This window comes from Chelon labrosus, assembly GCF_963514085.1.
Source record: "Chelon labrosus genome assembly, chromosome: 13".
Taxonomy (NCBI): Eukaryota; Metazoa; Chordata; class Actinopteri; order Mugiliformes; family Mugilidae; genus Chelon; species Chelon labrosus.
Window position 1 is genome coordinate 21,881,691 of NC_140346.1, and position 27,528 is coordinate 21,909,218.

General features: G+C 40.2%; 2 protein-coding genes across 2 annotated transcripts; one reads left to right on the forward strand and one right to left on the reverse strand.

Annotated features, from left to right (window-relative positions):
- Nucleotides 1-4,187: 4,187 nt before the first annotated feature.
- Nucleotides 4,188-10,126, forward strand: ywhag2 (3-monooxygenase/tryptophan 5-monooxygenase activation protein, gamma polypeptide 2; the record flags this gene model as incomplete). Its single annotated transcript, XM_084559342.1, has 2 exons — nt 4,188-4,274; nt 6,969-10,126. The coding sequence occupies 2 exons, from the start codon at nt 4,188-4,190 to the stop codon at nt 7,623-7,625; spliced, it is 744 nt and encodes a 247-aa protein (XP_084415468.1). The 3' UTR covers nt 7,626-10,126.
- An 8,642-nt stretch (nt 10,127-18,768) lies between these two features.
- On the reverse strand, nt 18,769-25,467 carry camkk1b (calcium/calmodulin-dependent protein kinase kinase 1, alpha b; the record flags this gene model as incomplete). Its single annotated transcript, XM_084558218.1, has 16 exons — nt 18,769-18,929; nt 19,289-19,339; nt 20,847-20,950; nt 21,549-21,677; nt 21,735-21,858; nt 22,772-22,845; nt 22,939-22,992; nt 23,163-23,362; nt 24,018-24,106; nt 24,233-24,254; nt 24,344-24,380; nt 24,573-24,706; nt 24,816-24,867; nt 24,946-24,999; nt 25,083-25,130; nt 25,213-25,467. 16 exons carry the CDS (start codon nt 25,465-25,467, stop codon nt 18,848-18,850), a joined length of 1,509 nt encoding a protein of 502 aa, XP_084414344.1. The 3' UTR covers nt 18,769-18,847.
- Between the last annotated feature and the right edge of the window lie 2,061 nt (nt 25,468-27,528).

Below are 27,528 nucleotides of genomic sequence, written 5' to 3' on the forward strand. Positions count from 1 at the left end.
CTTGTGGCCCCACTTATTCTTTGACTTTAATCAAAAATCAAAAGTCTGTTTCATTTTCTAATTTAAACAGTGGTGGTAAAATATATAATGATATAATAGGTCGTGTTAAACGTGAGGTAGAAGTGTTATTTTTCTGACTCCTCCTCCTCTTCCTCCTAACATGACTTGACCTAGTTTATGCGTCACTTCACCGAGTGTCATCACTTCCTGTCTCGACCTCTGCTCAGGTCAGCAGGTGATAATCTGCCCATGCAGAAGGGAAAAGAGGAAAGGTTTAACAATCTTCTGTCTTTCACACAAAGATAGACAGACGCAACTGGGGACAGGAGGGGTGGACACATCTGAGACATTTTCAGTTAAATGAATCTATCAGTGATGTTGTTTACTTCCTTGTTGTCTTGTTGTTGAAGAATTCACAGATGTATGGCTCAACACAGGACTAAGCTGTCCACCTGCACCTGAAGGACAAGGGACACTCCTTGGAGGACAACAACATTTAGCCAGAGAAGACGGATAATTAGAAGAGGAGTAAAGGAAGCCATTTTAAGTAAACTGGAGACCCCTTCTCTAGACGGGGGGCTGACCCATAAATAGCATTGTCTTATCATCTATCCCCAAAAAGTTTCACCCCTGTTCACACTTTGAGACTAGAGTTTCTGACCATTAAATGCTAGAGTACCAAGACACCATCCAGGTTAATAAGAACAGTTCTTCCAGTTACAGGTGAGCAACAGACCCCAGTTCTGCGAGTTTCAGGCGTGCACCAAATGTTCCTAATGAAAACCTATTCACGTATTAATTCCACATAGATTATAAAATATTATTTATTGTTTGAGGTTTGGTTGTTCAATAGTTTGTGTCTTTCAGTGGAAAGTGGCCGTATACAAAGTTTAATTGAATTGTCTCCACCCTTTATAGGACAAGCGGTTACAGAAAATGAAGATGGAGATGAATTGTCTCCATCCTGTTGGCTGTAATAAAAGAGGAGAGCTTAATTCATCCAGATTTTAAACCAGTTGTGAGGAAAACATGAGTCAACCAACGGTCTCACTTCACTCTTCACTTTCACGTTTGGCCAGAAGAGGGAGCTGTTAAAACAAATTCTCCATGACACAGTGAAAGGCCTGCATGTACAATAAAATGTTAAAGTAAAACACTGTTAGGTTATTCCAGGGAAATATACTAAATCAATAAAAGAAATTACTGCTCTGAAAAAAACAAAAATCCGAACTATCAGATTTTATTACACCCACTTAAACCTCTTGTAAACGAGTCAGATGGACCAGATTTTCTACTATTTCATTAAAGGGTGCATCTAATTATCATTTTCATCGTAAATCAATCTGTTTTGTTTTGTTAAAATATAAGACAATAATAAGAAATGTCCATCAGAATGATCCAGAACTATGTGACGAAGCAACGTCTTGTTTTTGTTTAATTAACTGTTCAAATATACGTTTATATTTCTTTATTTTCATAATCGGACAGCTCCTTTTGCTTTTTCTTCTCCTCTAAATAAATGTTCTCTCCATATCATACTACAGTGAATGGGTGAATGCTGACCTTCCAGCGCTGCCTTTGATACATGTCCTGCTCTCATAATGAAGCGGCACCAATTCAGCCTCATCAGCACGGTTTGTCCTTCAATCGCTCACTGTAGTGACAGAAGAGAGAGAGGAAACACTGTGATCTCAAATTACAGTTCAGGGGCGCCTTGAAACAAGTGACAGTGTCATGATAAAATACACAAGAAGTCAAATATTGGGATGCAGTGATGAATGAAAAGGTCACCACTCCGGCAACACTTGTAATAGGCTACTGAGTATGGTATAACTTTATTAGACCGAAGTGTCTCGGCTCATGGCCTTCATCAGATTCATGCAGTGATGATTGAATTGTGACTTTTAAAATCTGCCTTCACCAAACATTAAACAGGGCTGGGAAAGGAAGAGGAAAAACAATTAAGTTAGCCAGAAGCACATTTTCTTAAATTGTTTTTAAATGGGACCACATTTGATCTAATTTAACACCCCTCCACATACAACAACAAGTAGGACACTGAGTACGATGACCTAAATGAGTTTTAAATTCTGATTTTGAGCTGAGGACAACGCAAATTCTTCACCGAGCAATGAAATACAAAGACATGGTATTATTTGTCCTTGTTTGTGATTCTTTGGGAAACTTTGGCTAGTAACAACAATGAATTTATAGCCAATGTGTACTTAATTATTTAAAATGTGGAGAAAATTAGGCTATAAGACGATACTCAAGATTGCAGTGTGACAATAACAATAGTTTTCTTCAGTAACAGTAATTCTCTGTAGTTGTTACTCCATCTAGTGGTGCAGTATATATCAAAAGAACAAACAGTTAATAGTTAATATATGTGCAGTGTAACAAGAGATAAAGCAGAAACGAGATGGTGCATTTAACTTCAATAATTTCAAAAAAACAACACCAAACATGTCATCTTTGCATTTCCTACATAACGTTACCCAGCTGTTAGCATGCTAATATGTTAGCCTAAGCGGTTTCTACACACTAGCAGCAAGAGTTGTCTTCAAATGGAAACCGTGAGCTTGTGGTGATGACATGAAAAGTTGTCTACACAAAATGTTTGGCATTCAAGTAGTAACATTAGCTTTAAGGTGTGAGAACAACACCACTGCAAGGCAACTGTTAGCATCTAGATGAGGCTAACAGTTAGCAAGCTAACGGCATACTTTAAACAATATATTGACTTAGCATCCACAAAACCCCCATTTCCCTCATGAAACCCCCATGAAATTGTCAGCATGAAATCGTAAACCCCAAAGTTTCAGAGCGTCGGACTTTTTTCTTTTAAGTTTAAAAAACAACAACCATCCATTTAAGTTAATAAATTGCAATTTAGTTGCGCAGAGGTTAATTTTTGGTTCGTAATGTGTTTGAGTAAAATACTGGTATTCCCAACAGCCGCGTCCTTTCATTTCCTACCATTAGCTTGCCTTACCCAGTCCTTAGCTTACGAACAGTTCTTACTTATGGCGTTTTTCTAGATGCAAACAGTTGCTTAGCAGCGGCCTTCTCATGACTTACCGCTGCTAGGCAACCGTTAGCATCTAGAAGCCACAGCGGCTAACAGTTAGCAAGCTAGCGACATGGGCAATATAGATAGACAGATGATAGACACTTTAAACAATATATTAACGTAGCATCCACAAAACAACCATCCATTTAGGTTAATAAATTGCAATTTAGTTGCGCAAAGGTTAATTTTTGGTTCGTAATATGTTTGAGTAAAATAATGGTAGGCCTATTCCCAACAGTCGCGTCCTTCAGATCATTATCTTGCCTTACCCTTACCCAGTAAGTTAGCTTACGAACAGTTTTTACTTATGGCGTTTTTCTAGATGCCAACAGTTGCTTAGCAGCGGCCTTCTCATGACTTACCGCTGCTAGGCAACTGTTAGCATCCAAAAGCTAAGTAGGCTAACAGTTTAGCATGCCAACTGCCGTGTCACAATGTAGGAAATGCAAATCCTTTTCATATTTAATCGTAAATTTTACATTTCCGTATATGGCTAAATTGTTATACGTTTATTCACTATACAGCTCCAATTTTGATATTCCTCACTGCCTCGTGTTTCTTTTCATTTCCTACCTTACCTTAGTTTGCTAACTTAGATGCTAACAGTTGCCTAGCAGCAGTGTTTTTATGATGTTACTATTTGAACGCGAAGTATTTTGTGTACACTAGGCTACTCTCCATATTGTAACCATAGGTCTACAAGTTACACTTGAAAACAGCGCTGACCGGATGTATATATTCATAAATAATGAGTTTGAATAAGACTTCATTTCCCATGAGGCCTTTCGCACTGGCCCTCTGGCTCCCATGTATGGAGTGTTACATCATTGGCTCACACACCCACCTTTCCGAGCGATTACGCAGCCCAGAGAGAGTGTGTGAGGAGGAGGAGGGAGGAGGAAAAAGAGGAGGAGGAGGGGGGAGGAAGGCAGGCAGGGAGGGAGCGAGGAGAGAGGGTGTCCCGTCTGCACGGAGCTCAGACAGACAGCAGGGAACAGCTGCAGCATTAGGTTCGCTTAGGATTTCACTGCATTGCGATTTCAAATATCAATCATTTCATCCCCCAAAACCCGAGTGGAGCAGCTCGACCAAGCGGCCAAATATCATTTAAAACATGGTTGATCGCGAGCAGCTGGTGCAGAAAGCCAGGCTGGCTGAGCAGGCTGAGAGATATGATGATATGGCAGCTGCTATGAAATCGGTAAGTCCACTCAAAAATAAGAAAAATGTTAAGACAGTAATGATGATGTGTTGTGGATAATGTTGTTGCTCCATTTGCGTAAAGGCGCGTCCAGCAATCTGGGGTTTGCCTGCAAATCTGCGCTTTCTCCGCCCAGATATCGCTACAACAATATGAATAAAATAAAAATGACATTTAGTGGCTTTATTATCTGGCCACCAGTTCATCGACAGCTCAGAGCAGGGTTTTCTTTTTCTTTTATTTATTTATTTTTTTTCCTGAGTCCTGATCTTCTGCTCCTTGGGCGGTGCCTTTCTGCTGGCCGTGCCGTTCAATGAGGGGATAGCTATTACAATGAAATCCAAGCAGGCCTTATGCTTCATCACTGGGGCCAATAAGACTATCATATAATAACTCTACTTTTCTGCATTATTATATATTTGTTGCATATATACATATATATATTTATTTATATATATATATTCTACCCTTTAACGCCCCACCTCCTCCTCTTTTTCTATTATGCTGAATTTATAAGAGCCTCTGCTGCTAGGAGCCATGTGAGGTTGCTGGAAAAAGCCCATCATCTTCTGCCCCTTCCCCTACTTCCTCCTCCTCTTCTTCCTCCCCGTCTTTGTCACATATATTAACACAATTAGTCGTTTTAATATTGGCACAAGAGGCCTATTTGGGCATGATTGATGCAGAAAAAATGCTCCAACATGAGCTGCTCTTTCCTCTAAAGTAACGTAGGAGGCAGTAGACTCTCTCTAGAATATTCTTTGTCATATTGCAGTGAGTCAATGTGCTCAGATTTGATTACCGGTGTTGTTCTTCACTTTAGTATCTCCACGTCTCACTCTGTGCGTGCGTGGCTGCGATTTAGAGTCATTTTTGTGCTAATGAGGCTGATTAAGTGGTGTAATATTTGATGTGAGGAGGATGACATGGCTGGCCTGCCTCACAATAGCTTTCTCAGCTCTTATTGGTCGGCGCTGAGGACAGAGCCTTTGTCTGCACTTCCTTCTTTTTTTTTTTTTTTTGAGTGTCTCTCTGGCCCCTTAAGAAATTATGGGAAGTGGATCATCAGAGGGTTAAAAAAAGAAAAGAAACTGCTGTGTCACAGTATACTCATACAGGAACCAGCAGCATCTTGGGAGCCATATCGAAGGAAAAAAAAAAAAAATCAACGCTTTAAACGAGGAACATTTTGTCTTCTGTTCCTCAGGAGAGAAGGAGCGAGCCCTGGCCCTCCGTGGCTCGTTTGTCATCAAGGGTTTCTGGTTGCAAGGAGGTGGGATGATGGGATGATGTGCACGCAGAGGGAGGGATTCCTTTCCCTTTAAACAATCTGCCGTGTCAGTGCGGTCTAAACCGGGCCCTCTTGCAGGGGTGTGTGCTCCTTTAATCAAAAGGGAATCCCTTGCCGTTGCAGCCAGAAATGACAGGCGTCACTTTTGGGTTCCTCATGAAAAATGTATGTGGAAATCTGTCTAAGGATCTTCTGCTCAGCGATCCGAAACCAAATGAAAGATTGTTTGTCAAGCTGTTAGTAGTGGCTTTAAAATGACAGATCAATAGCTTCAAATCAAGATACTGGTAGTTTGTTGAGTACATAGGTGTTAATATAACTGCAAAGCTTTGCAAACATTATAGTTAAAGTGGTGAACTATTTATTTCCTCTAGATTAAATGCCATTTCAGTTGATCTTTGGGTTTGTGCGGCAGTTTTGGACAGGCACACTAAAGGACACTCCGTCTCTATAGGATGATCTCTCATCTCCATCCTCTCGCTATGACGTCGGCGAGCCGGCGCCATCTTTCTGCTCCGATGCCTGAGCAGACATTGTCAAAATGTGAGCTCATCAAGGAGGAGCGTTTTGGACCCAGCCCAACTCTCTTTTAAATAAACGTTTTCCCCAGTCAAATGTAACCTCTTCACAGACCAACAGTCTCTTTGACGACTACCCAACTAATGCCCCGCTCCATCAGAGTCTAAATTTAACCTCCTAACTCAGAGTGATGTCACGCCGTGGCGTTTTAGATAGGTAAAAAGGTCAGTTTCTGCCGGAGAGAAGGTCACTGGGACACGTGAAACGCCTGTGCAGTGATGGTTTTCACTTACAGTGCAGCTGCCCCCACCGCCCCCGTGTTCTCGTGGGAACATCTTAACCCATCTCCAGCTCTCCTTGCCGTTCCCCAACCCCCCCACCACTGCCAACTATCCTGAATATCATTTCTCACTAACTAGCATTATCGGTCCACGTGGCAGCTGGACCTACTGGTGCACTAAATGAATGGATTGCCATGGAAACTGGGGATTGCACACGACAAGTGAAATATTGCTCGTCTTCTGTGCTGCGGACCGCTCTGTCGGTCCAGATTATTTCATGCTGGACAGCGTTTTGTGATTATTAGGATTGCAGCTAACAATTATGCCTCGTCTCTTTGATTACATAACGATTCTAGTCTCTGGAGAAATGACAGGAAATGAGGAGAGGGGAAATGAAATCAAAGGATGCTGCAGTTTATGATCACTTTAAGATAGATTGATCACTATAGTGTAATAGAAAAACAACTTTGAGAAGCCCTAAACCTAGGGCATTTTACCAAGAATTAATTAGACAATATACATGGGTCGAGCTTTAGCTTGTATAAAATGTGACTGTAGTCTGTTGTTGGTGATTAAATGGTCCATCGTCTCCTGTTCTTCCAGGTAACAGAGCTGAACGAGGCCCTGTCCAACGAGGAGAGGAACCTCCTGTCTGTTGCCTACAAGAACGTGGTGGGCGCCCGCCGATCCTCCTGGAGGGTGATCTCCAGCATTGAGCAGAAGACCTCGGCCGACGGCAATGAAAAGAAGATTGAGATGGTGCGGGCCTACCGGGAGAAGATTGAGAAGGAGCTGGAGGCTGTGTGCCAGGACGTGCTCAACCTCCTGGACAACTTCCTGATCAAGAACTGCAGCGAGACGCAGCACGAGAGCAAAGTGTTCTACCTGAAGATGAAGGGCGACTACTACCGGTACCTGGCCGAGGTGGCCACAGGGGAGAAGAGGGCTACGGTGGTGGAGTCATCGGAGAAGGCCTACAACGAGGCTCACGAGATCAGCAAGGAGCACATGCAGCCCACCCACCCCATCCGCCTGGGCTTAGCCCTCAACTACTCTGTGTTTTACTACGAGATCCAGAACGCCCCAGAGCAGGCCTGTCATCTGGCCAAGACCGCCTTCGACGACGCCATCGCCGAGCTCGACACCCTCAACGAGGACTCCTACAAAGACTCCACTCTCATCATGCAGCTGCTCCGAGACAACTTGACACTGTGGACAAGTGACCAGCAGGATGACGAGGGAGGGGAGGGCAACAATTAAAGAGAAGCCACACTTCGTTTAAAAAAAAATATGAAGGGCCGGTGGACTTTGGCAGCCGCTTTTGCCGATGATACTACCGCAGCAGCAGTTCTTTATTTTTCCATGTGTTAAAAGAATCAAAAGAGAGGTGAGAGTGGAGGTTAAATCTTAGTTTAAATATATATAGAAATATATATACAGTCGAAAGGGGCCTCCGTCTTCTTGATTTTCTCTTTGACATTTGCCAAAACCACTGATATGTCAGTCAGTCAGCCTGAAGTGGTTGTTGTTGGATTGAAATGGCAGCCTCACACTGGCATAGGAACTGGTCTTGTTCTGTCAAGATAAGCTGCTTAGTTAGGTTTTTGCGTGATAAGAGATGCATTTGAGTCACTTGAGAGAGAAAATGCTTGAATGGGAATGCCTCACAAAACTAGTTTGCATTGGTTCCAGTAGTCTAAATACGAGAAAGGGCCTCGAAAGCCAATTGATGTTAAACGAACAAGTTTCAAACCAGTAAAAATACCCCCCCTCCTCAAAAAATAAAATAAATTAGCGAATACGTTTACGCAGGAGTGAATAATGAGGACTCGATACACAAATTTAATTCCCCCGTCTTCTGTTTAAAGTGTATTTTGGCATCTCGCAGTTTACTCTGTTATGTCACTGGAACCATTGATTCTTTTGGAGGTGAAGATTATTAAAGGCAGAGACTTAACGATATATAAAACGACAAAAACAACAACAAAAAAAAAAGGACAAAAAAATAAAAAGCAGCTTCAGAGTTTGTGGTTTACTTCTGTGTTTGTTTTATTAAATGCACTTGCCTACTATACTGTTTCTTCAGTGTAAGATGATGACAACAATAATATTCAATATTGTGCATGCTGGTGATGTATTTATATACAGTAGCTTGACTTTATTAACTTATACTGTGGGTGTTAAGTATTCATATGATTGAGAAAAAACAGGCTTTGTCTGATGTTGATTTCTAATTTATTTCATTTTGTTACGTTTTCTTTTTTGATTTGCTATACCAAAATGGTGATCGTAAAAATTGACCTGTAATGGGCGTTGCTATAGTGACATGCAATATGTGTATTTAATTTGTTAATTAAAGAAAAAAAAAAAATGGAAGATAAAAAATAATAATAATAAAAAAAAACACCACCAGTGATCACTTAATCTTACCAGCTGGTGTTTGTCACATTGAAGTATGATTATTATGATCTATTTTGTTCTTTGAACAGTATTTAAGTACCTTTTTCTGTCATGCTATCCAGTTTTAATAATGGTGAAGTTTCCAGGCTCAATGTTTCTGTTATGAATTCACGAACATGGACCATATTTTATTTCTGACAGTATACATTTTTAGTTTATTTTATTTTTTTTGGTTTGTTTTTATACCTTCTAGCTGTTCCTGAGTGACAAAATATCTTGAATGTGAGTCATTATGTAGCAGTTGCACAAGAACCGAAATAATAGCTATGATAATAAAAGAGAATATGACTAAATTACACATGCACCATTTCCGTGGTGGTCCAGTGTATTGTTGTTATCGTCACCCATAAGGAAATTTGTTTCTAAGGAGAGCCATTTCACAGAGGGAACGCCTTGTTTTTGTGCCCCGAGTAGAGTGCGTGCTTTCTTTTTGTGCCTGTTTTATTTAATATGCCTCGTTTGCAAGTCGACCTTTAACAGAAAACAAGGATTTATCTGCCAGTATTTTAAGTTCCTGCGAGCATGTGTGCAGGATTGTAATGTTTTTCCTCACTGTTACGTGTGTCTGCTGTGTGTACAGCACATAGATATGAATAATCAACACCGATGCACACCAATAGCGTCACAGGGGAGGCGTTTCAGAAGGTTATTGATAAGCAAATAACACCTTCAGAACAAACTTTAGTCACATATAGGAAGCTGCTTAAAACCACAGGAAACTGCTGAATGGAATAATCGTCATAATGCTGCTAGTTCTATAGATTATTAATATATTCATACAGATGGCGGGGTATTTTTCGTAATAGATGGCTTTTTTTTTTTGAGGGGAGGGCTTAATTTTTTATTTCAGATGTGTTGGCTTAAGAGAAAATAAACCAAAAGCCTTAAGGTCAGTCACACAACCTTGTATGCCAATTATGTCACCACCACCATGAGTCAGCCTCCATGCGCTCACACTGTATGTCACAGCTGCTTTGATTTATTTTTAACGTAGTATAAAGTTGTCATCAGATTAAATAGCATGAAACCCTCACGCAGCTCATGAATATTGTTTTTTTTATTTTATTTTTTTACGTTCTGTGTGTAGAGGGAAGTTTTTCTTTTTGGTTGAATGTTGTTTTTTCACGTCAGGTGACTTTCACTCATTGCCAGGAGTACATTTCTCTGTGCTTTGTGTTTTTTTTATTTTCAAGTTTTCATTATTTTGGATGTGGATCTTCTTGTTTCTGTGACACGAAAAAAAAAAAAAAATTACAGAGATCAGAATTTGATTTAAGAAAAAAAATAAATAAATAAGACGAGCTGACCTGCTTGAAATGAATGAGAATGAGGGGTGGGGTTGATAGCTGACTATGGGATAGAAACTGTATGCTCTGAGGATTTTTTTGGTTGCCATCTGTTGCCCATTAAAGTTATTTGTTTATCGCTATTATTCTATATTTTCATTTCTTGTCTGTGTTATAGCCATTTACAGTCATCCACAAAAAAACATTACTTTTTCATTTTGTTAAAAACCTACACAGTCACACTACATGGAATCAGTGCCACCTTATGTAACCCTTTGTGGGTCATATATAACTGGTGTGTGTGTGTGTGTGTGTGTGTGTGTGTGTGTGTGTGTGTGTGTTTGCATCCATATCTGTGTGGCATACCGTATGTGCCGACACAGGTTGCATGTGTTGAGAGTGTGAGATTAACTGCAGTGCAGAGACAATGTCAGCTCACACAGCTCCTGCAGTAAACAAGGCGTTTTTTTTTCTTTCTTTTATAAGGCCGCGTTGCTAATAATTAACTAAATTAGGCCATAGATCAAAGAATAATTCAGGTTTTATGATCGGAGCAGAGGAGCGATGCAATAAAATAAAATCCTGCATCTCACGGTGGACAGTGGACGGAGAATCAGCATTTCTTTAGTGCATTTAAATTCAGCTGCCTGCTCGCAAAGGTCGGGTTTATCTGAGTAACTGTGCATATCTGTGCGTTTCAAACCGGGAGTCGAGCCCTGGCGCGCTGATTGATGAGCTGAAGTGGCTGAAGCTGCTGGATCGCCCGCCCTCAGACTGCAGCCTCTTGCTGCAGCTTGCTGCACTGAACCTTTCATGAGATGAAATTCTGTGCTTTGAAAGGTCCTCCTCGCCAGCCAATAGCTGACAGGCTCAGTCTGCACAGCCACCAATCCCGTCCCTGTTGCTAGGGCTATAATAAGTATCCCAGCATCAGCCACGCTCCTTGCTGCACTGCTCAGACACCTATTGCATCCTGTTAAAAGAAAAAAAAAAAAAAAAGCTCACAGGAGACATTAGGATTCAGCACCAACCTATCTTCAAGCTGGTGTTTTAATGCACTGCTACATTTTCAGGCACAGGCGTCATGGTTGTTGGTAAATGCTCCGACGTATATGCCAGAACACAATGGAGTCCGCTGATGGACACGTAATCAAATCAACGGCAGCTGAAAATTCAATTTACCACTTTTTATGACAATTTTCCCTCAAACTAAACTGATGTGTTTTCACACACGGTAATTCACAACGTTTAAACATACAGAGCACGTATTTTCTACTACATCACACATCATATCACATTATAAAAGGTCACATATACAGGAAACAGAAAAATTGTTCAGACATGCTTTGCTTCCGCTTTATAGTAACGGATCTGTCCAATCACTTTCATCACATGAAGGATTATTTGCCCGAAGCGAGGCCAGGATGACAATGCACAATCATTGAGCCATAATCGTGTCACTGAGAGGCAAATGCCCTACACATCACTGGACTGAATCCTTCTTTAGCATCGTCCACTTTAGACAGCGTCTTGTTGAAAAGCTCTTGGTGAGGATAAAAAAAAAAAACTTATATATCTTTGATGACAGATTAAAAATAAACTGCCGAAGCGTATTGAAGATGGTTATTTTGGTCCTTTGAGGTTTATGAGCTTTTTTAAGTTTGTAGAGAGGTGGTTAGGTACACATCCGTTCTCATTTTAGATCAAGTTCAGTATTATAGACGTATCCATCCATTATCTATAATATTAGACCTTATCTTTAGCGAGTCGTGGCTGAAGCGTGACTTCGGGTAAGAGGTGTTGTACCTGTTTTTAGCCATGCTAGCTAGTGCGGCTATATGGGTGGCAATGTGATTCAGTTGACTGCTTCTGCTTATCTGGACAAATAAGTGTTGTACAGATATTTATAGTCTCCAAAAATGGAACATAAACCTCTCGAGTGTTTGCTGTGCGGCCTTTTTCTTTATTCTTAATTATTTTACAGGCTTGACTTCATATGTTATCATGTCACTTTCCTTTGGCAAAAGGTCAGAGTCCATGCTTCATCTATGGATTATCTTTGCTAACCTCACACCGATTGCAGCACTTCTCATTGTCTACACATTCCTGCACTAAAAAGCGTTTGACCTTCTGCAGCACAGACGTCTCACAATCGTTGTCGACCAATTCATCATCGACCAAACCACCAGGCTGTCATGTCCAGTTTCAGAGCTCCGAGGCGAAAGTGGCAGCTGGACCAACAGCAGGAAGCAAACAAACATATTAGAGACTGACTCATGAGTAATTAAAACTTGAGACGGTCCCTGAAAGAACACAGGGTGGATAAAGATGGGTGGCTGCGTGAAACACGGCAGCTCATGACCAATCAGATGCTAGAAGTTAAACCTGGGATAAATGCTGAATTTAATCAGCCAGTTAGCATATAGACTGGAAATACGGGGAAGTATCTAGCCATCCGAGCTGCCTAAAGCCCTCCAAAGATAATCGATTCCCAACGGAGTTACTCAAGATCAATTTTCCTCTCACATGTATGCTCATGACTACTCCTTATTTAAAACAATAAACTGTGATTTAAGACGATTAAACAACCAAGATTGCCCGAGCCCATTGGCTAGTTTTGGTTCATATTTAGCTGTTTCTCCAGCCCTTATGCTAAGCTAGGCTAAAATGTCATTCAGACGAGTCCTTAAAGCTCCCCAATTTTTTTAAAGGAAGTTCTTCACACCAGACACAGTGAGAACATGTTTTTGATCAGACTCGACGTGATCTGCACCTCAAAGATGCAACGAAGATAATAGCTGCACAGCTCCAGAAATACCAGCCCATTAGAGGTAAGGAAGGAGGGAGAAAAGAGAGATGGAAAGAAAGAGGGGACCGGGAACAGAGACAGATCTATAAATAGGTTTCCCTGCAGCCCGAGAGTAGACAGTGAGTAGACCAGAGACATCAATGTGACAGTCTCTCCACTATAGAGACTCTCTGCCCCTGTAAGGATGCTGAGAGTTTATATCTTTGGTCAAAGGAGCCTGATTCATCAGTTTTACCTCCATCTGAGCAAACACGTGAGATTACATTGAATTACAGTCGATTCTATCTCGTGTTCACTGAAGTTCTTTCCACTTATTGTTATCATCATCATTTCTTCTTGCGGCATTAAAAGGTACGATAAGACAGAGAAGGCTGCTGGCTCTCTCCAGCACAAAGATAAGCTGTTATGCATGACTGCTGCAAAAATGAATTATTCAGGCTAACATTTAGACTTTGTATTATTTATCAAAAAGTGCCACAACATTCAGCTGAAGATTTTAAGAGACTATTTTAAGGAGCACTTGTCTCAAAACATTCGGGGATACATTGTGCTTCCCTCTATCGGGCTGCGGCACACAACACTGCAGCATTTTCATTTCATTATTTGGTTACAGGCCTCTCTCTCTCTCTTATTGTGTCGTTTTTCATTACTGGAAGTGATTATTCATGACTACAAAGACTTGTGTGATCAACAGAAGTTTATAAAAGGTGAGTCTAAAATTAAATTGCCCCACCCTTTGTCATGTTTACGTCACGCCGCTTGTTTTTTTCACAGCCTCCGAATTTCAGGAGAATCACAGTCATCCAAATAACATCCGTTAGGTCAAAGATGTTATTTAAACTTTGGTTCTCAAGACAAAGGCGGAGTCCTGGCCTGTCTGGTGGACCGTTTTGGGACCTTGTTTAGGATAGCGAACCAAGAAAGTCACTTTTTTGTTCTAAAATTGTTGACGTATAAGACTGTAGACCAAAGTTATTGACCACATAGCAATAGAAGGTGGTGAACGTGCATGACTTGCAGGATTAAGGAGGAATTTCAGTCTTGAGTTGCTCTGTTCTGAGTTCATCATTCCCAGGGAAGATCTACCAGCTCAGTTAAATTGTTTGGGTGGGCTATTTGCAGTGATAAACAGAAGAGTTCCAGTGAAGTAGCTGCACATGTCATCTCAGCACCGTTGAGTTGAATTTGTTTACAACCCTGATTGGTTGGAGCACTGTCCAACTCCGTGCAGAAGTATGTTTATTTCCTGTCACAGTGTGTAGCAAGGAGGTAGGACCCAAGTGTAAGACGCAAGCACAGTCCCATGAAAAATATGGAACAACAGGCACTTGTGGGTGTAAGAAGGTTAACCCTCAAAACAAAAAAAAGTCTAACAAGAGAAATAAAGTGGAAAGAGAAACAAGGTAATTCAAAGCAAAAACAATAGAAACAGGGAAAACAACTGGTTCAGCCTGAACCAGGGAGGACAGGAAAAGACAAGGTTATATATACACTGAGGCTGATGAGGCACAGGTGAGACTAATGAGGGGAGGAGCTCACAGACAGGTGAGTGTAATCACAGGAGCAGGAAAAGACAAAGAAAGAAAGTAAAGCTGGGCAACATGGACAACAAACTGTATCCAAAACACAATATTACATACGACATATTTCCTTTGTATTGATTGAAACACGCCCCATAATGAAATCCAAATGGTGAATTACCAGACTCATATTCTGATAAGAAATGTCTCAGGTTTCACCAGGCTAGTAATGAGGTGTTTTTTCTTACTCTTGGACAGAGCTAACTGGCCCCAGACGTGTTTCTAGTCTTTATTTTAAGATAAGCTAATTGGCTGCTGGCAGTTGCTTATGAGTTTTCAATTCAGCTTTAATCCAAGGTTTTATTTCCAACGCCTGATTGGTTATGAGCTGCCACGTTTCACAGATCCATTAATCTTCCATCCGGTGTTCTTCTTCTTCTTCTGGGACCGCCTCAAGTTTTAATTACTTGTGAGTCAGTCTCTGAGCTTTCTTGCTTTCTGCTTCCTGTTACCAGACTAATGTTCTAATATGAATATAGTTTTAGTTGAGGCTAGAGCTGGCAGTGACTGCTATATGTTTTTTCTGCAAGTTAGCCAGGCTACTGAGCTTTTAGTGAGATACCTGCTGTCTTTCTTTCCATTATTATTAAAGATATAGTTTCAGATTGAACCCTCTGTGAATAGGATCCTCCACAGCCAGCTCACTGTCAGAGGAAGTGACCTATCTGACCTATTTTTGTGACCTCCTCCAACGTAGAGCTGACCGGGCAGGCGTCTGGAGCGAAGAGGAGGAGGAGGAGGAGGAGGAGGAGGCCACACACAATGAAACACATGACGCCTAATGTTGAGCTAAATTTAGCAGAGTCTGCATGATAAAGTGATTTTTTTTTCCTCTTGGGTTGTTGGTCAGAGTTTTGCTTGTCAGAAAAAAAAAAAAAGAGTGAGAATGACGTCACCTGTCATGCAAGCTGTGGTGTGAATCTGCACTTTTTTTTCTTTTTTTTTGTTGTAGCATCTATTTTGGAAGTCTCAGCTCCCAACATGGAGAGGCTAAATGTGATAATTAACTGTCATTGATTGAAAAGTAACATGGCACCTTTGGATGTTGTCAGCTCATCTGTTTAATCGGAAGTGTTAACACAGTTTTTAGCAACTTTTGCTTCCAGTCTGATTAAGCATTTTTCCGATCAGGCCAGTCTTGAAGTGATTATTTGAGGCCTCGTTGGTCTATTATTCTGATTATTAGTGTATACGCATCAGCTGTAAGGTGTCTGTGTATTCCTTTACCTCTAGCTGATCATGCTTTGTTTTACAATTAGCTCATTAGGTGCCAACAGCTTCAAATCATACCTTGCAGTGTTTGTGGGTCTGTCTGATGTCTGCGCTGGTGACTCATTATTTATGTGGGCACAGGGGATTCCCCACAGTGTAAGGAAGAACATGTAGGGGAGGGAAAGAAAAAAAAAAAAAAAAAGGGAAAACCTTGCTCCACTTTTCAGCCCGAAGGGGATGTACAGTTCAGCAAACAGCGGGGCCAGTGGGGTCAGTCATGGTGAATAACAGGCGGAGAGAGGGGGGCGGTGACGTGGAGCCGGCTGAGAGGTGAAACGTGGCGCGGTGACAGCAGCGGGGGTTAACAGGGAGAGCCGAGGACTAGTGTTTAGCTGAGTATCTGAGGCTGAACTGGAGCTGGCTCTGAATGCGGAAACTGAAGGGAATCTGGGTGTGGGGGTAGACGCTGAAGCAAAGTTTCCCCTGACCAGTGCTCAAACAATGACACCATAGTTAGAGCCTTAATATAAACTCCCTATGATAGAATAGAATAGAATAGAATAGAATGAAGAGGATGTTGCCTCAATAATCGAGCAGTGGGAGCTGAGAAAAAAGAGCAGTCATACAGTGAAGTTACTACTCTGTATGAACGCAGTATTGTGCTGTTGCATGGCAACAGTTTCCACAGAAATCTTTGCTCAGAAACACTCCTCTTTGGTCTTCACATAACTGCAGCGAGCAGAAAGATGGGCTGGCTGCAGGAATACAAATGAACCGTTTTAGCTTGCAGGAGCTAAAGAGTTTTTTTGTTTTTTTATTTAATTCAAAAATACTTGTATTACAGGGATGGGCTGAAGAAGGAAAATATAACAGAGTTGAGTGTTTTGTTGTATTTCATAATCTAATCCTTTGTGGCTGTGATGTACTGTGATTCAAGCCACAGTCCACCCCAGGGTATCTCATGTATATCTGCAGCTTCCATACTGAAAGCAGTAAATACAGAAACAAAGTAGAAAGGGTTTGAATCATCTCTTAATAATCAGAAATTGTAAAACCTCCGATTGTATACATGTTATTCTGACCTTAGATAATATAATGTCATATAATGCCAATCTATTCTTGTTTTTTAACCTCTTGTGTACATTTAACCAAATTAGCAGTTTAATGAATTAATTTGTTGAATTATGTGCCATTTAAATCGTACAAATCTCACCATTAAAACTGATAAAGGGACAGCAATTAGTGCTAATCTACTAGCAAGGAAAGCTAGATAGCATTTAGCGAGGCTACTTTATCTGCTTTTTGTGTTTTTCTCAGTTTAAACTTAGCTGTGTTAAATCTTTTTTAAAACACATAATCCATATTGCTATGATTTCAGAGCAACCAGATTATTTAAATAAACTAAGTTGCCAAATTACTAGCCTTAGCTGGAGACAGCAAAAGCTTCTCTAGCTAAGGCTACTTAGCTATGGGTTACTCTGCTAGCTAGCAATGCCAGTTAGCATTTAGCAGTATTACTGGAATTAGATTTATGATTTAATTATTGTTACGTGGTATCAAACTCAGATGCTAAGATTTTGGAGCATCGCATTTTTCTTTTGCAGGAATTTTAGCAAATGCTACATGCCCTAGCTAGCAGGGCTAGTTAGCATTTTTGGCGTTCCTTTTTCTACATCATGATTTGCAATGTTGTTTCAAACCTATAGTTTTTACGTGTTACACAAATTTAATAATATTTTTTGTCAAAATAACAGTTGTCAAATTAGTTTAAGCTAACTGTAGTTGAGCTAAGGCTAGGGATGGCATTTATTGCTAGCCAGCCTGGTTAGCATTTAGCGGCAATAGTTTTGTTCTTTGGTATAAAAATTCAATTCCTTTGACTCAGTCAGACAGTTACAATTTTCTTGCTTTATTTTCTTGCCTCTGTTTCTCCAGGCAAACTTTGGTATTTTTAATTTCTTTGGTATTGTGTCATTTTTCTTCATCTTCCATCTCCACTATTCTGTTTCAGACCATCAGAGACACTGTTCAACCTACTGCACACACCTCCAGACAAACTTTCAGTCCACTCTGCTCCAATAAATCTCTCTAAAACGTACTTAACGTGATAAACCTGAGATTTGTGCTGATCCAGACACTGCACTGTGACACTGTGATGGTGACCAATGGTGGCACTCTTGTTCAGGGATTTTCACATTTTGCAGCATCATGCCTCCTCCTCATCCTCAATAGTGGAACTTGAATTTCTGCAGTAGCCTAGGCCTGTGATTAAAGGAAAGTCGGGTTGCATGGAATAGGCAACGTGTTGTAATTTAACATCTGTTGTTTTTGGTGGATACATCATATTATAAACCTAAAAACATGCAAAAATAGCAGCTATTTAATTTCTTCTGCAAAATGGCATTACAATTATGTGTTGCCTTACTTGAAGGCACTTCAGCAGAAAGGATTATAGTGATTTAGCCCTTTACTTGCAACACAATGCTTCCTCCTACTGGTGTGGAGACTGAAGTACAACCAGGTTTCCGCCCTTGAAAAACTGCTTTGAAAAAACGTAACTATAAAGAATTTGGGACTATTTAAATACTACGGATGGTAAATTGAACTAACTTCACAGAAAACAAACAGACTTACTGAATAAAAGTCATAATGGGGCAATTGAAGAGCTGATAGATGAGTTTTCAAAGGATTGCCATCCAGTGTTTTAAATTAAACAAAAACTTTTTTTTTTTTTTTTAAATATAACTTTTATTATCTTCAACAGCTGTAGGAAAATGCAAAAAATATCTTCTTTATGGAGCATATTTACATTTTTAAGTAAATAAATCATATTATTCATTAACATTGCTTCCCATCAATCATGCCGACTAAGTAAAGAACAGTGGACAGAATCAGCTCCAATTTGACTTGTGATCAGTTGATGTATTTGATGACACTATAAATCAATATTTTTAATGTCTAAAGTCACATAATTGTCCTGACAATCCTGCACTAAAGTGAGCACAACATGCATGAAGAAAAAGCAAAATTAGGAGAGAGAGAAAGACACAAGATACAAGACACAAAATACAAAATACAATCATTTTCTGCAAAAGTGTCTGCATTTTTTTTTTTAATCTGCCTGCATAGTTGATTTTAATCTGTACACTCTGTAAATGATTCGTCTTCATACAAGTCCTCCAACTCTCCGTCTCTGCTGCCATCTCTGCTGATTTTCCTGTGGGTGACAAACGCTCCATCATGTTGTTGAAGGTACCAAGTGAGATGATTGCACATGAGGACGAAGAGGAGGAGGGAGGGAGCGACACTAGACTATAAATGTCATGGAGTGCAAGTCCTTCACAGCACAGCGCATCACTTTTTATCCACATCAACCCCAAGAGGACACAAGAGAAGAGAAAGCCAACACAAAAACACTCAACAACAACCCAGCCGTTTATTTTAGGTACAGCTTGTTGTTGAGAGCTTTGTGTTGTCTTGTTCCTCCTAAATCCTCTTAAGGTTGAACAAACAACTGATGAGCTGTGCTATGTATGCAGCGTATGAGCTCAGCCTAAAGGCTTTTCAAAAATTTACCTCAAGGAAGGATGAAGCAGAGGCGAAGACCCCAATAAGCCCCAAGCACCACTGCAAGAAGGAGACGTGATATAAGAGAGGCCAGGGTTTAGACTCTGTTAGCTTGTAGCACAGGTTAAGATGAACATAGAAAGACACTAGCAGGTTAAATATGCAAGAAAATAGGATTATATGGATATATGTTTGAGAGTTTAGAGAGAAAACCAATACCTCTGTAAGTCTGTACAGTATATATGAAACAAACACCAGCATCGAGCTAGCTTAGCTAAAATACAACTGGAAATGGGGGATGATTGCTAGCCTCACTCTTAGGCTACATCTCGGTTGTGTAATCTGTATGAAAACCAACAATTTGTGGGTTTACAGGGGAAAATTATTGCAGAATTTTAAACAAATTAATTAAATATTAATATGTACCTTTTAGGACTAGACTGTGTCCAGCTCTTTCTCTGCTTCCTCTCTGTTTATGCTAAACTAAACTAAGCTAAGCTAAGCCAAGCTAAAGAAGCCTGCTGCTGACTAGAGGTTCATCATAGTTGACAGATATCAATTGTCATCCGTTTTCTCATCTGACTCTCTGGAGGAGGGATTATATTGTGCATTTCATTGGTACAACCTTAAATTATTATTATTTTTTTTTGTTACAGAATAAAGTGTAAACTGGAACACAGTGCCCCAGCACATCACCCCTCAAAGCAGATCTTAGGTACACTGGTGAAAATGAATGTACTTTAATATAACAGTCCTAATTATTTTGGAGGATGTAGTTTGTGGTGCTGTTAAACTGAATTAAATTAAACACAGAAGTGTCTAAAGTGGGGTTGTCAAAATAACAGAAACATGTGTCGGTACAGAATTCAATAGCACCACAAACCACAGACTCCAAAATGAAAACATAGTTGAATCAATGGCTCTCTCAGTTATCTAAACTAATGCTGAATACCATAACGTTCATGAAGCTAAGATTGGGTGCAAGACTGTTATGTTAGAGTGCATTTGTTTTCACTAGTGTACCTAATGATCTGGTAAGTAAGTTTCATCAGCAGCTGTTTTTAGAGGATTTCTCTCATCATACAGCACGTCTCTGATAAACTCCACATATTTCACTGCAGCTTTGTGTGCTGTAGTGCTGGTGGAGGCTGTGCAAAGTGTGGAGGTGGATGTAGCTGCAGCTCCACGTCTCTTTACGTGGAGGTGTAATTAGCTGAGGCCCCCACAGACAGGAGCGGCTTGATAATGGAAAACAAAAGCACTGCTGCAGCAGAGCTTCCATTTAGCTTTTATCTGCCTGAGTGTGAGTTTAAGGACCAAAACATTATATAAGAACCAGTCCCTATTCAGAGATCAATAATCTAGACGTGATGATAGATCAGAAAGACAAACTGCAATACATATATAAAATAGATCGGTTCCATACCTCATAAGGTATGGAACCGATCTATTTTTATCCAAGCATCTGCTCGCTGCTTTGTGTTGTTGCAGGCCTAATCGCAGAGCCGGCAGTTTGGCAGAGCAGAGCAGAGCAGAGCAGGCGGGATTTGCAGAGTAGGCTACTTACGTAAGAAGACCTCCAGGGGCAGACATGGACCTCTCCGCACGTCGGGCATGACCCTCAAAGGGATTACTGAAAGACCGCTTCCTCAGCATGGACTTTACCAGAATCTGCAGAGAGAGTCTCGATGAAAACACTAAACATTTTTTTTTTTTAAAAATAAACACTTTAAATGTCAGATTTGTATTTTCAAGTATTATCTTCATGTTTTTTTTAATACCATCAGGGATTGTTTAATCATCCGTCTCCTATCTTATCATATGAACACAACAAATCCACAGTTGTAAATGCATAAAAATCAGAAAATTGTCTTTTTAAATATAATATAATGCATATCTTTCATCGTTACATGCATCTGTATCTCAAGATTCAAGTACAAGACTTAGAATTAAGTCGCTGAGCTTCTCAGTCATCCAGGCTGAGTGTTTCCAGTCATTAATGGGTGGCTGGAGAACCATTAATCGTGAAAAAACAGGATCCCAGACAGGTTAATCTGAATATCCTCTAATTACAGGTGAGTATTTGGTTGTTACAGACTAGTCATGTGAGTTAAAGTCCTAATAAAAACCTGAACTCCCCACCAGTCATTTAGAGCTGAAGAAGCTACTTGGATGATGGATGTTCAAGAAAGCTCAGACAAATCTCTCTGTTTTCATAAATGTGGTTGAAGGAAATTAATGTAAACATCTGGGCTGATACGCAACTCACCACAGCAGAAAGGCTCGGGATGAGTTTGACGCTGTTCTGCACCTCCTCCTCAGTGACCTCCACCGCCGTGCAGTGCTCCTCCTCCAGTGGGAGAGGATTCGAGCCGTTCTCCGTCACCCACGGATGGAGCTTTAACAACAACAACAACAACACATAATTCACTGTGAACATGTAGATTGTCTTTACACGGTCTAATGGGATGAAGCATATTGTGTTTGTAACCTTAATTTCAGGGATGGTGATTCTGGTTTCAGGGTTTTTGTCCAACATCATTTCAATGAGCTCCTTCAGTTCGTTACTTATCGACGGCCTGATGACAGGAAGCTGTGTTAGCATGTGATATGAATATTTAACCTTTAAAATAATCTACATATACACAAGATGATTGCATTATAAATTGAATAGTCAGTTTCTTAATAGATGATAAATGAAAACAAGCTGCTTGTAAATTTACATTTTTGTTTGCGTAGGAAGAAAACCTGTGTAGCTGATATAATTATACTCCTACCTTTTATAACACACATTTATATTCACATAATGTTGTTTGTATCAAAAGACAAGCATTTTTCTTTCTAGAGAGGCTTCAGATAAACTATGGCTTGAACAGATGCTCATACATTCTTCAAGCTTTACACCGATCGGCCATATCATTATAACCACCTTCCTAATATTGTGTAGCTCCACCTTTTGCCAGTAAAACAGCCCTGACTCATTGAGGCCTGGACTCCTGTGGTATCTGGCTCCGAGACACCAGCAGCAGATCTTTAAAGTCGTGCAAGTTGCAACGTGGAGCATCCCATAGATTGGACTTGTTTGAAGATCTCGGTTGGATTGAGATCGGGGGAATTTGTCAAAACCTTGCACATTGCCCAAAGCATCATATGCTAATTCTGTACATTTTTGCGTAGACTTATACTTATATAATCTTTCTTTTACTTGTGGTTCTTAAGAGTGTTTTTTTATGCGCAACTTTATCTACTGTGACCAAGCAATTTCCCTTGTGGATCAATAAAGTTCATCTAAGCCTAAATCTAAGCATCACTTTGCCTCAATGGGGTTAATATGCAGACGCCATAGGGTTTCCTACTTCCCATTGTGCATCCTGGAGCACACCCGCTGGTCATAATCTTATGGCTGGTCGCTGTAAATAGCTTACCTTAAAAGTCAAATGTGACTATTCTGAGCTCTGTTCTCTGTCTAACTGTTTCTTGATCATTTCTTACTTCTCTGGAAACTCCACAGGTTTGTTCTTGATCTTCTTGTGCAGAGAAACGATGTATTCATCATAGAAAGGACACTGGAGGCAGGACAAACGAGATGAAACGATTTAAATATGATCAACAATTAAATGTTGGATTAAATTCTTTTTGTATAAGGCAAATTTGCTTACCATCCCAAAGACAAAACAGTAGAGTGTGACTCCCATCGCCCACACGTCTAATGCCTGGTAAACAAACACACTAATTATCAGGATGTGTCATCACCGGGAGTCTCTCTGTAGGCGTCCTGGACACTATTTCTTGGTAATTTCCCAGAATTAAACACAGTCCGATATGATGAGTTGCCTCTAAAACACAAGTTATTCAAGTTATGTGACAAGAACTCTGGCCTCACCTTTCCACTGAAGCTCTGCTCGCGTTCAGTCACCGTCTCGGGGGCCATGAAGGCTGGCGTCCCCGCCGTGCTGGACAGGAGGGCGTCCGTACCCTCAAACTCGTTGCTCACTCCGAAGTCTGCGATCTTGACGTGGCCGTCGTCCCCCAGCAGCAGGTTGGACGGTTTGATGTCTCTGTGGATGATCTTATGGTAGTGCACTAGACAAAAAAATAAGAATTGAATCAATGAGTTACTGCAGATCAGCCAAATAAATGAACCCTGTTATAATTTTTGAAGATGAACGAGGTGCTGGACGTGGGATGAAGTTGTTGCGTGAATCATCGTCTTGTAAACATGTACAAAATACTGGTAATTTATAAATATATAGGCAAAATATATTCAGGTTAAAATGAATATAGAGCTAACTTTACTTACTTTAAGGGTAATTCTTTATAGTAGACTTGGTTGTCTACTCTGTGGAGAGTTTTTCAATTGGCTGGATGTTTTAAAGTGAGTTTAAGACCCGCAAATGTCACACTCCAGACCTTTTAACCATTTAATTGATAAATAAATAATGAAGGAATGCACCACACCTGTTCATGAAACTGTATTTGAGCCCCTGACTGTGAATACCTTCAGAATTAAAGCTGAGAGTCTGCCCTTCAAGCCCATATTCATTATCCTCTTGAAAATGTTTTGCTGCACAACTAATATAGCAAAATCAGTGCATAAGATTAAGATTAAGAAAATATTAAGACAACCTTTAAATTGCATAAATAGACCTAGATGCATCTGTTCAGCTTAATGAGCGTTTGCTTTAACAAATGGCAGAAACTGGTTCAGATTTATGATGAGTAAAATATTTTAACTTACGGTACTCTATCCCCAGGACGATGTCTCTGAAGTAAAAGCGAGCCTGCTCCTCTGTGAAAGGCTCGTCTGAAGGCACCTCCATCACGGGCCTGACCAATGTGAGAGGTGCACAAAATTTTGTAAGTATTCACATTGTACTTCATACAGGCGTCACCAACTCTCCAAACAGTCAATCTATCTCCACTCAGAGCTTTGACGGATGCACAAACACATACCCTTTAGGCACCAGTTCGAAAGCTTGAGGACAAATAATCAGATTTTAATGACGCCTCGTCCTTTTGCATTGAAAACATAACATCACTGCAGATGGAGAAGTGGTTCCTTACCCATGTGGAGTCCATCTTCCTCAGGATCATCAAGCACCTGTGAGACACGTTAACACATCCGTCACATATACATTCTTCAAGTTATTTATTTGTTTAATGAATCATTGCTGCTCATAGAAACCCCTGTAGGAGAGTGTTTCTCTGTCTGTGTTGCGTGTTTAACTGCTTTATTATAATCAGATTTCTTACTTAAACTTGTGATGTCGCAGGACTGAGTCGTGTCACTCACCTCCACCAGTTTAACAACATTGGGATGGTCCAGTTTCTTCAGGATGGCGATCTCCTTGTAGACCCTCTCCAGAGGCAGCACGGCTTTAGGGAACGGATCCTGCTGCGAGTTTGATCCCGAGGGAGTCGGGCGGCCTGGATTCAAACAATCAAACACATATTATATTACAACCACCACCACCAACAACAACAACATCTACATAGGAGGGAACTCTTTGGATGTTTTAAATAATATTTCACTCACGCAAAAATCCACCCTGCTTTATCAGCCTCTTCTTTGAAACTACTTTCATGGCCTAAATAAAGAGAATAAAACAAATGATGAAGAAACTGACTCATAAACAACTTTAATGTGCTTAAAAGCTTCAACTTACATAGTACTCCTCAGAATCTTGATTATAAGCTAATTTGACCACTCCATATGACCCCTGAGGTGTAGAAATAACAAACGTAAGCAGCTTTATAAACCATATTTCACAAACTGCCAGTGACTATCACACTGATTGATCACCTTTCCGATCTCTTTCTTGAGTTTGTACTGGTTGAGCTGGACACAGTCCTACAGAGATTAAAGGGAGAGTTCAGTCATCTGTTAACAGATATTAAATCATGCTAAAATCAATCAAGTGAAGATCCCTCACGTCTGCGTCAGTGATGGACACACGTTTGGTCTCGATGGTCGGCTGTCGGGCTATGCGGCTCCCTCTCTCCTGCAGAGACATCTTTCTGTCTGAGAGTCGACCTCTCTGGGCGCCCGTGGCTCTCGGGGGGCCCGACCTGTAGCCGTTAGGCGGGGTCAGGCGGTTGGAGGCCATGGTCATGGCCGCCACCCTGTCGGCCAGCTCGCTCGGGTGCTCCGAGTCTGGCTCGGTCCTGAAGACTGAGTCGGTACTCATGGTGTTCGGGTTGTGGTTCACTCACAGCCGAAGAGGTGGAGCGGTAGGGGATGCATCATGAAGAGTCTGCAGAGGTTTGAAGAGGTCTTCCTGTTAGTGGTTGGCTGAGACAAAAGATGAAGCAAGAAACTAATTTAATATTTCATTATTGTCTTCTGGGTTTGATTTTGGAGCTCGTGAAATAAAGTCACAGACTAGAAGATAGGAAGTCAATATCAAAATGATAATACTTTTTTAAGTTTATTTACAGGTCATGGTGAGTATTACATACGATCCAGAGAGATCTTAATGAAGCTTGAGAAATAGTGAGGTTGCTGGATACATATTTATTAAACTATTAAAACAATCTTTAATCAGAAATGAAAGCAATAATTACTACCAAACTTCTTTAGTCTTAAGAAGTTAGGACACAATAGAAACTACTACTACCACTAATAGGATTAACAGGCATCTTTCTTGCCTGAGCTTTTGTAGGTTTTATTATATTTTTAAAGTAAAATAAAATATATATTTTTTTCTTTCTTGCTACTGAACTATTATTATTTGATGATGTTATTGAATGAAAGTGAATTTGCTGAATTTGTCAATATATAGATGATAAAATGATTAACTGAAAAACTCACTGGCAGAATTGGTATGGAAAACAGCTGATTATGCCACGGACAATAATAAAAACCCATCTTCTTAAATCAATTTGACATAATACGTTATAATTATACCTCCTAATAGCCACTTAAGAACCGAGTATTTTTCATCAGACTGCAGCCCAGAACATCACCGTCCACTAGAAATGCAAAGTAGAACGGAGCTGTTCCTAATAACGTGTTCTGTTAGAGTAGCAATGAATTTCAGTCACTTTTATGGGATTTCTCTGACACTTCTCCTCTACCAACACCAGAGAGTAGTGTTCCTCTTTTCAAATGGTGTAAACTTCCTATGAACGGCCCTCGTCAGTAGAAAGGTCAGAGTTCACGAGTCGTGTACACAACCTCTCCTCACAACTTCCATTTGAATCTCCTGTAAAGTAAAGATAATCCTTTATTTATTCCCACAGTGGGGAAACCAGCAGCGCTGCAGCAGGCAGCAGACAGTTCTTATGAACTTTGTTATAAAGAATTAAAATTTTTTATTTTAAGATGCAAACCACGTGAACCAGCTAGAACTATTATTCCTTTAACGTGTTCAAGCCCTGAGCACCCACTTAGGTGTTCTCCCTCCGTCTAATTAGATCTTCTTTCAGCTTGAACTGAATGGAGTCGTGTTATTTGGTGTCAACTAAGTGCATTACAAACCGTTCAGGCTGTCCTGCACATACATGTGAAACAAAACTAACTTTTTTAACCATTAATTAGAGAAAACTGACCTCAGAAATACATTAAATATTTTGCCTGTTTGTTTGTTATCATGCATCGTCTCCAATAATCCAATAATTTACCCTCAGCATGCAGCAGAAACAATCTCACAGATTCATTTATAGTATAAACAGCACGAATAACGATACATCAATGGATTTACAGTAGTACACCACATCATTCTGACTTGTTGTTGAAGAAAAAGCAGGTGTAACTAACCAGAATACAATGTGATCGTCCTGTAAACTCCTACAGACGATAGAACAGTCACTTAATGTGGTTTTCCAACTCGAATGCCTTCTGTAATAATGTGTTAAAGTTAATATTTACCCTTTGTGGACAGAAACAAAAGACAGAAAAACAAGAAGTCCTGTCCTCCGCCAACAGACAATCAACTCCTAATTAGCAAGACTCCCTGTTGCCTAAAATACAAAGCAGAGAACTGGAAAGCTTCTTATGTAACACAGAGTGGAAAGCTTTAACAGGCCTTTAAATAAACCACAACCATAAAGCATATTTACCATATTTAAAATCCATACAACTGCAACATGTAAAGCCATAAAAAGTTTAAAAAACTTCATTGGCAATGGCAATATTAAAGTTACTGAATATTATCTAAAACACTCCTGATGTTAATCTGATTCTTCTTCAGAATATCACAGCAATAAACTGCAGATAAAACAATGAGATGGGTGATCTTTACTCACAC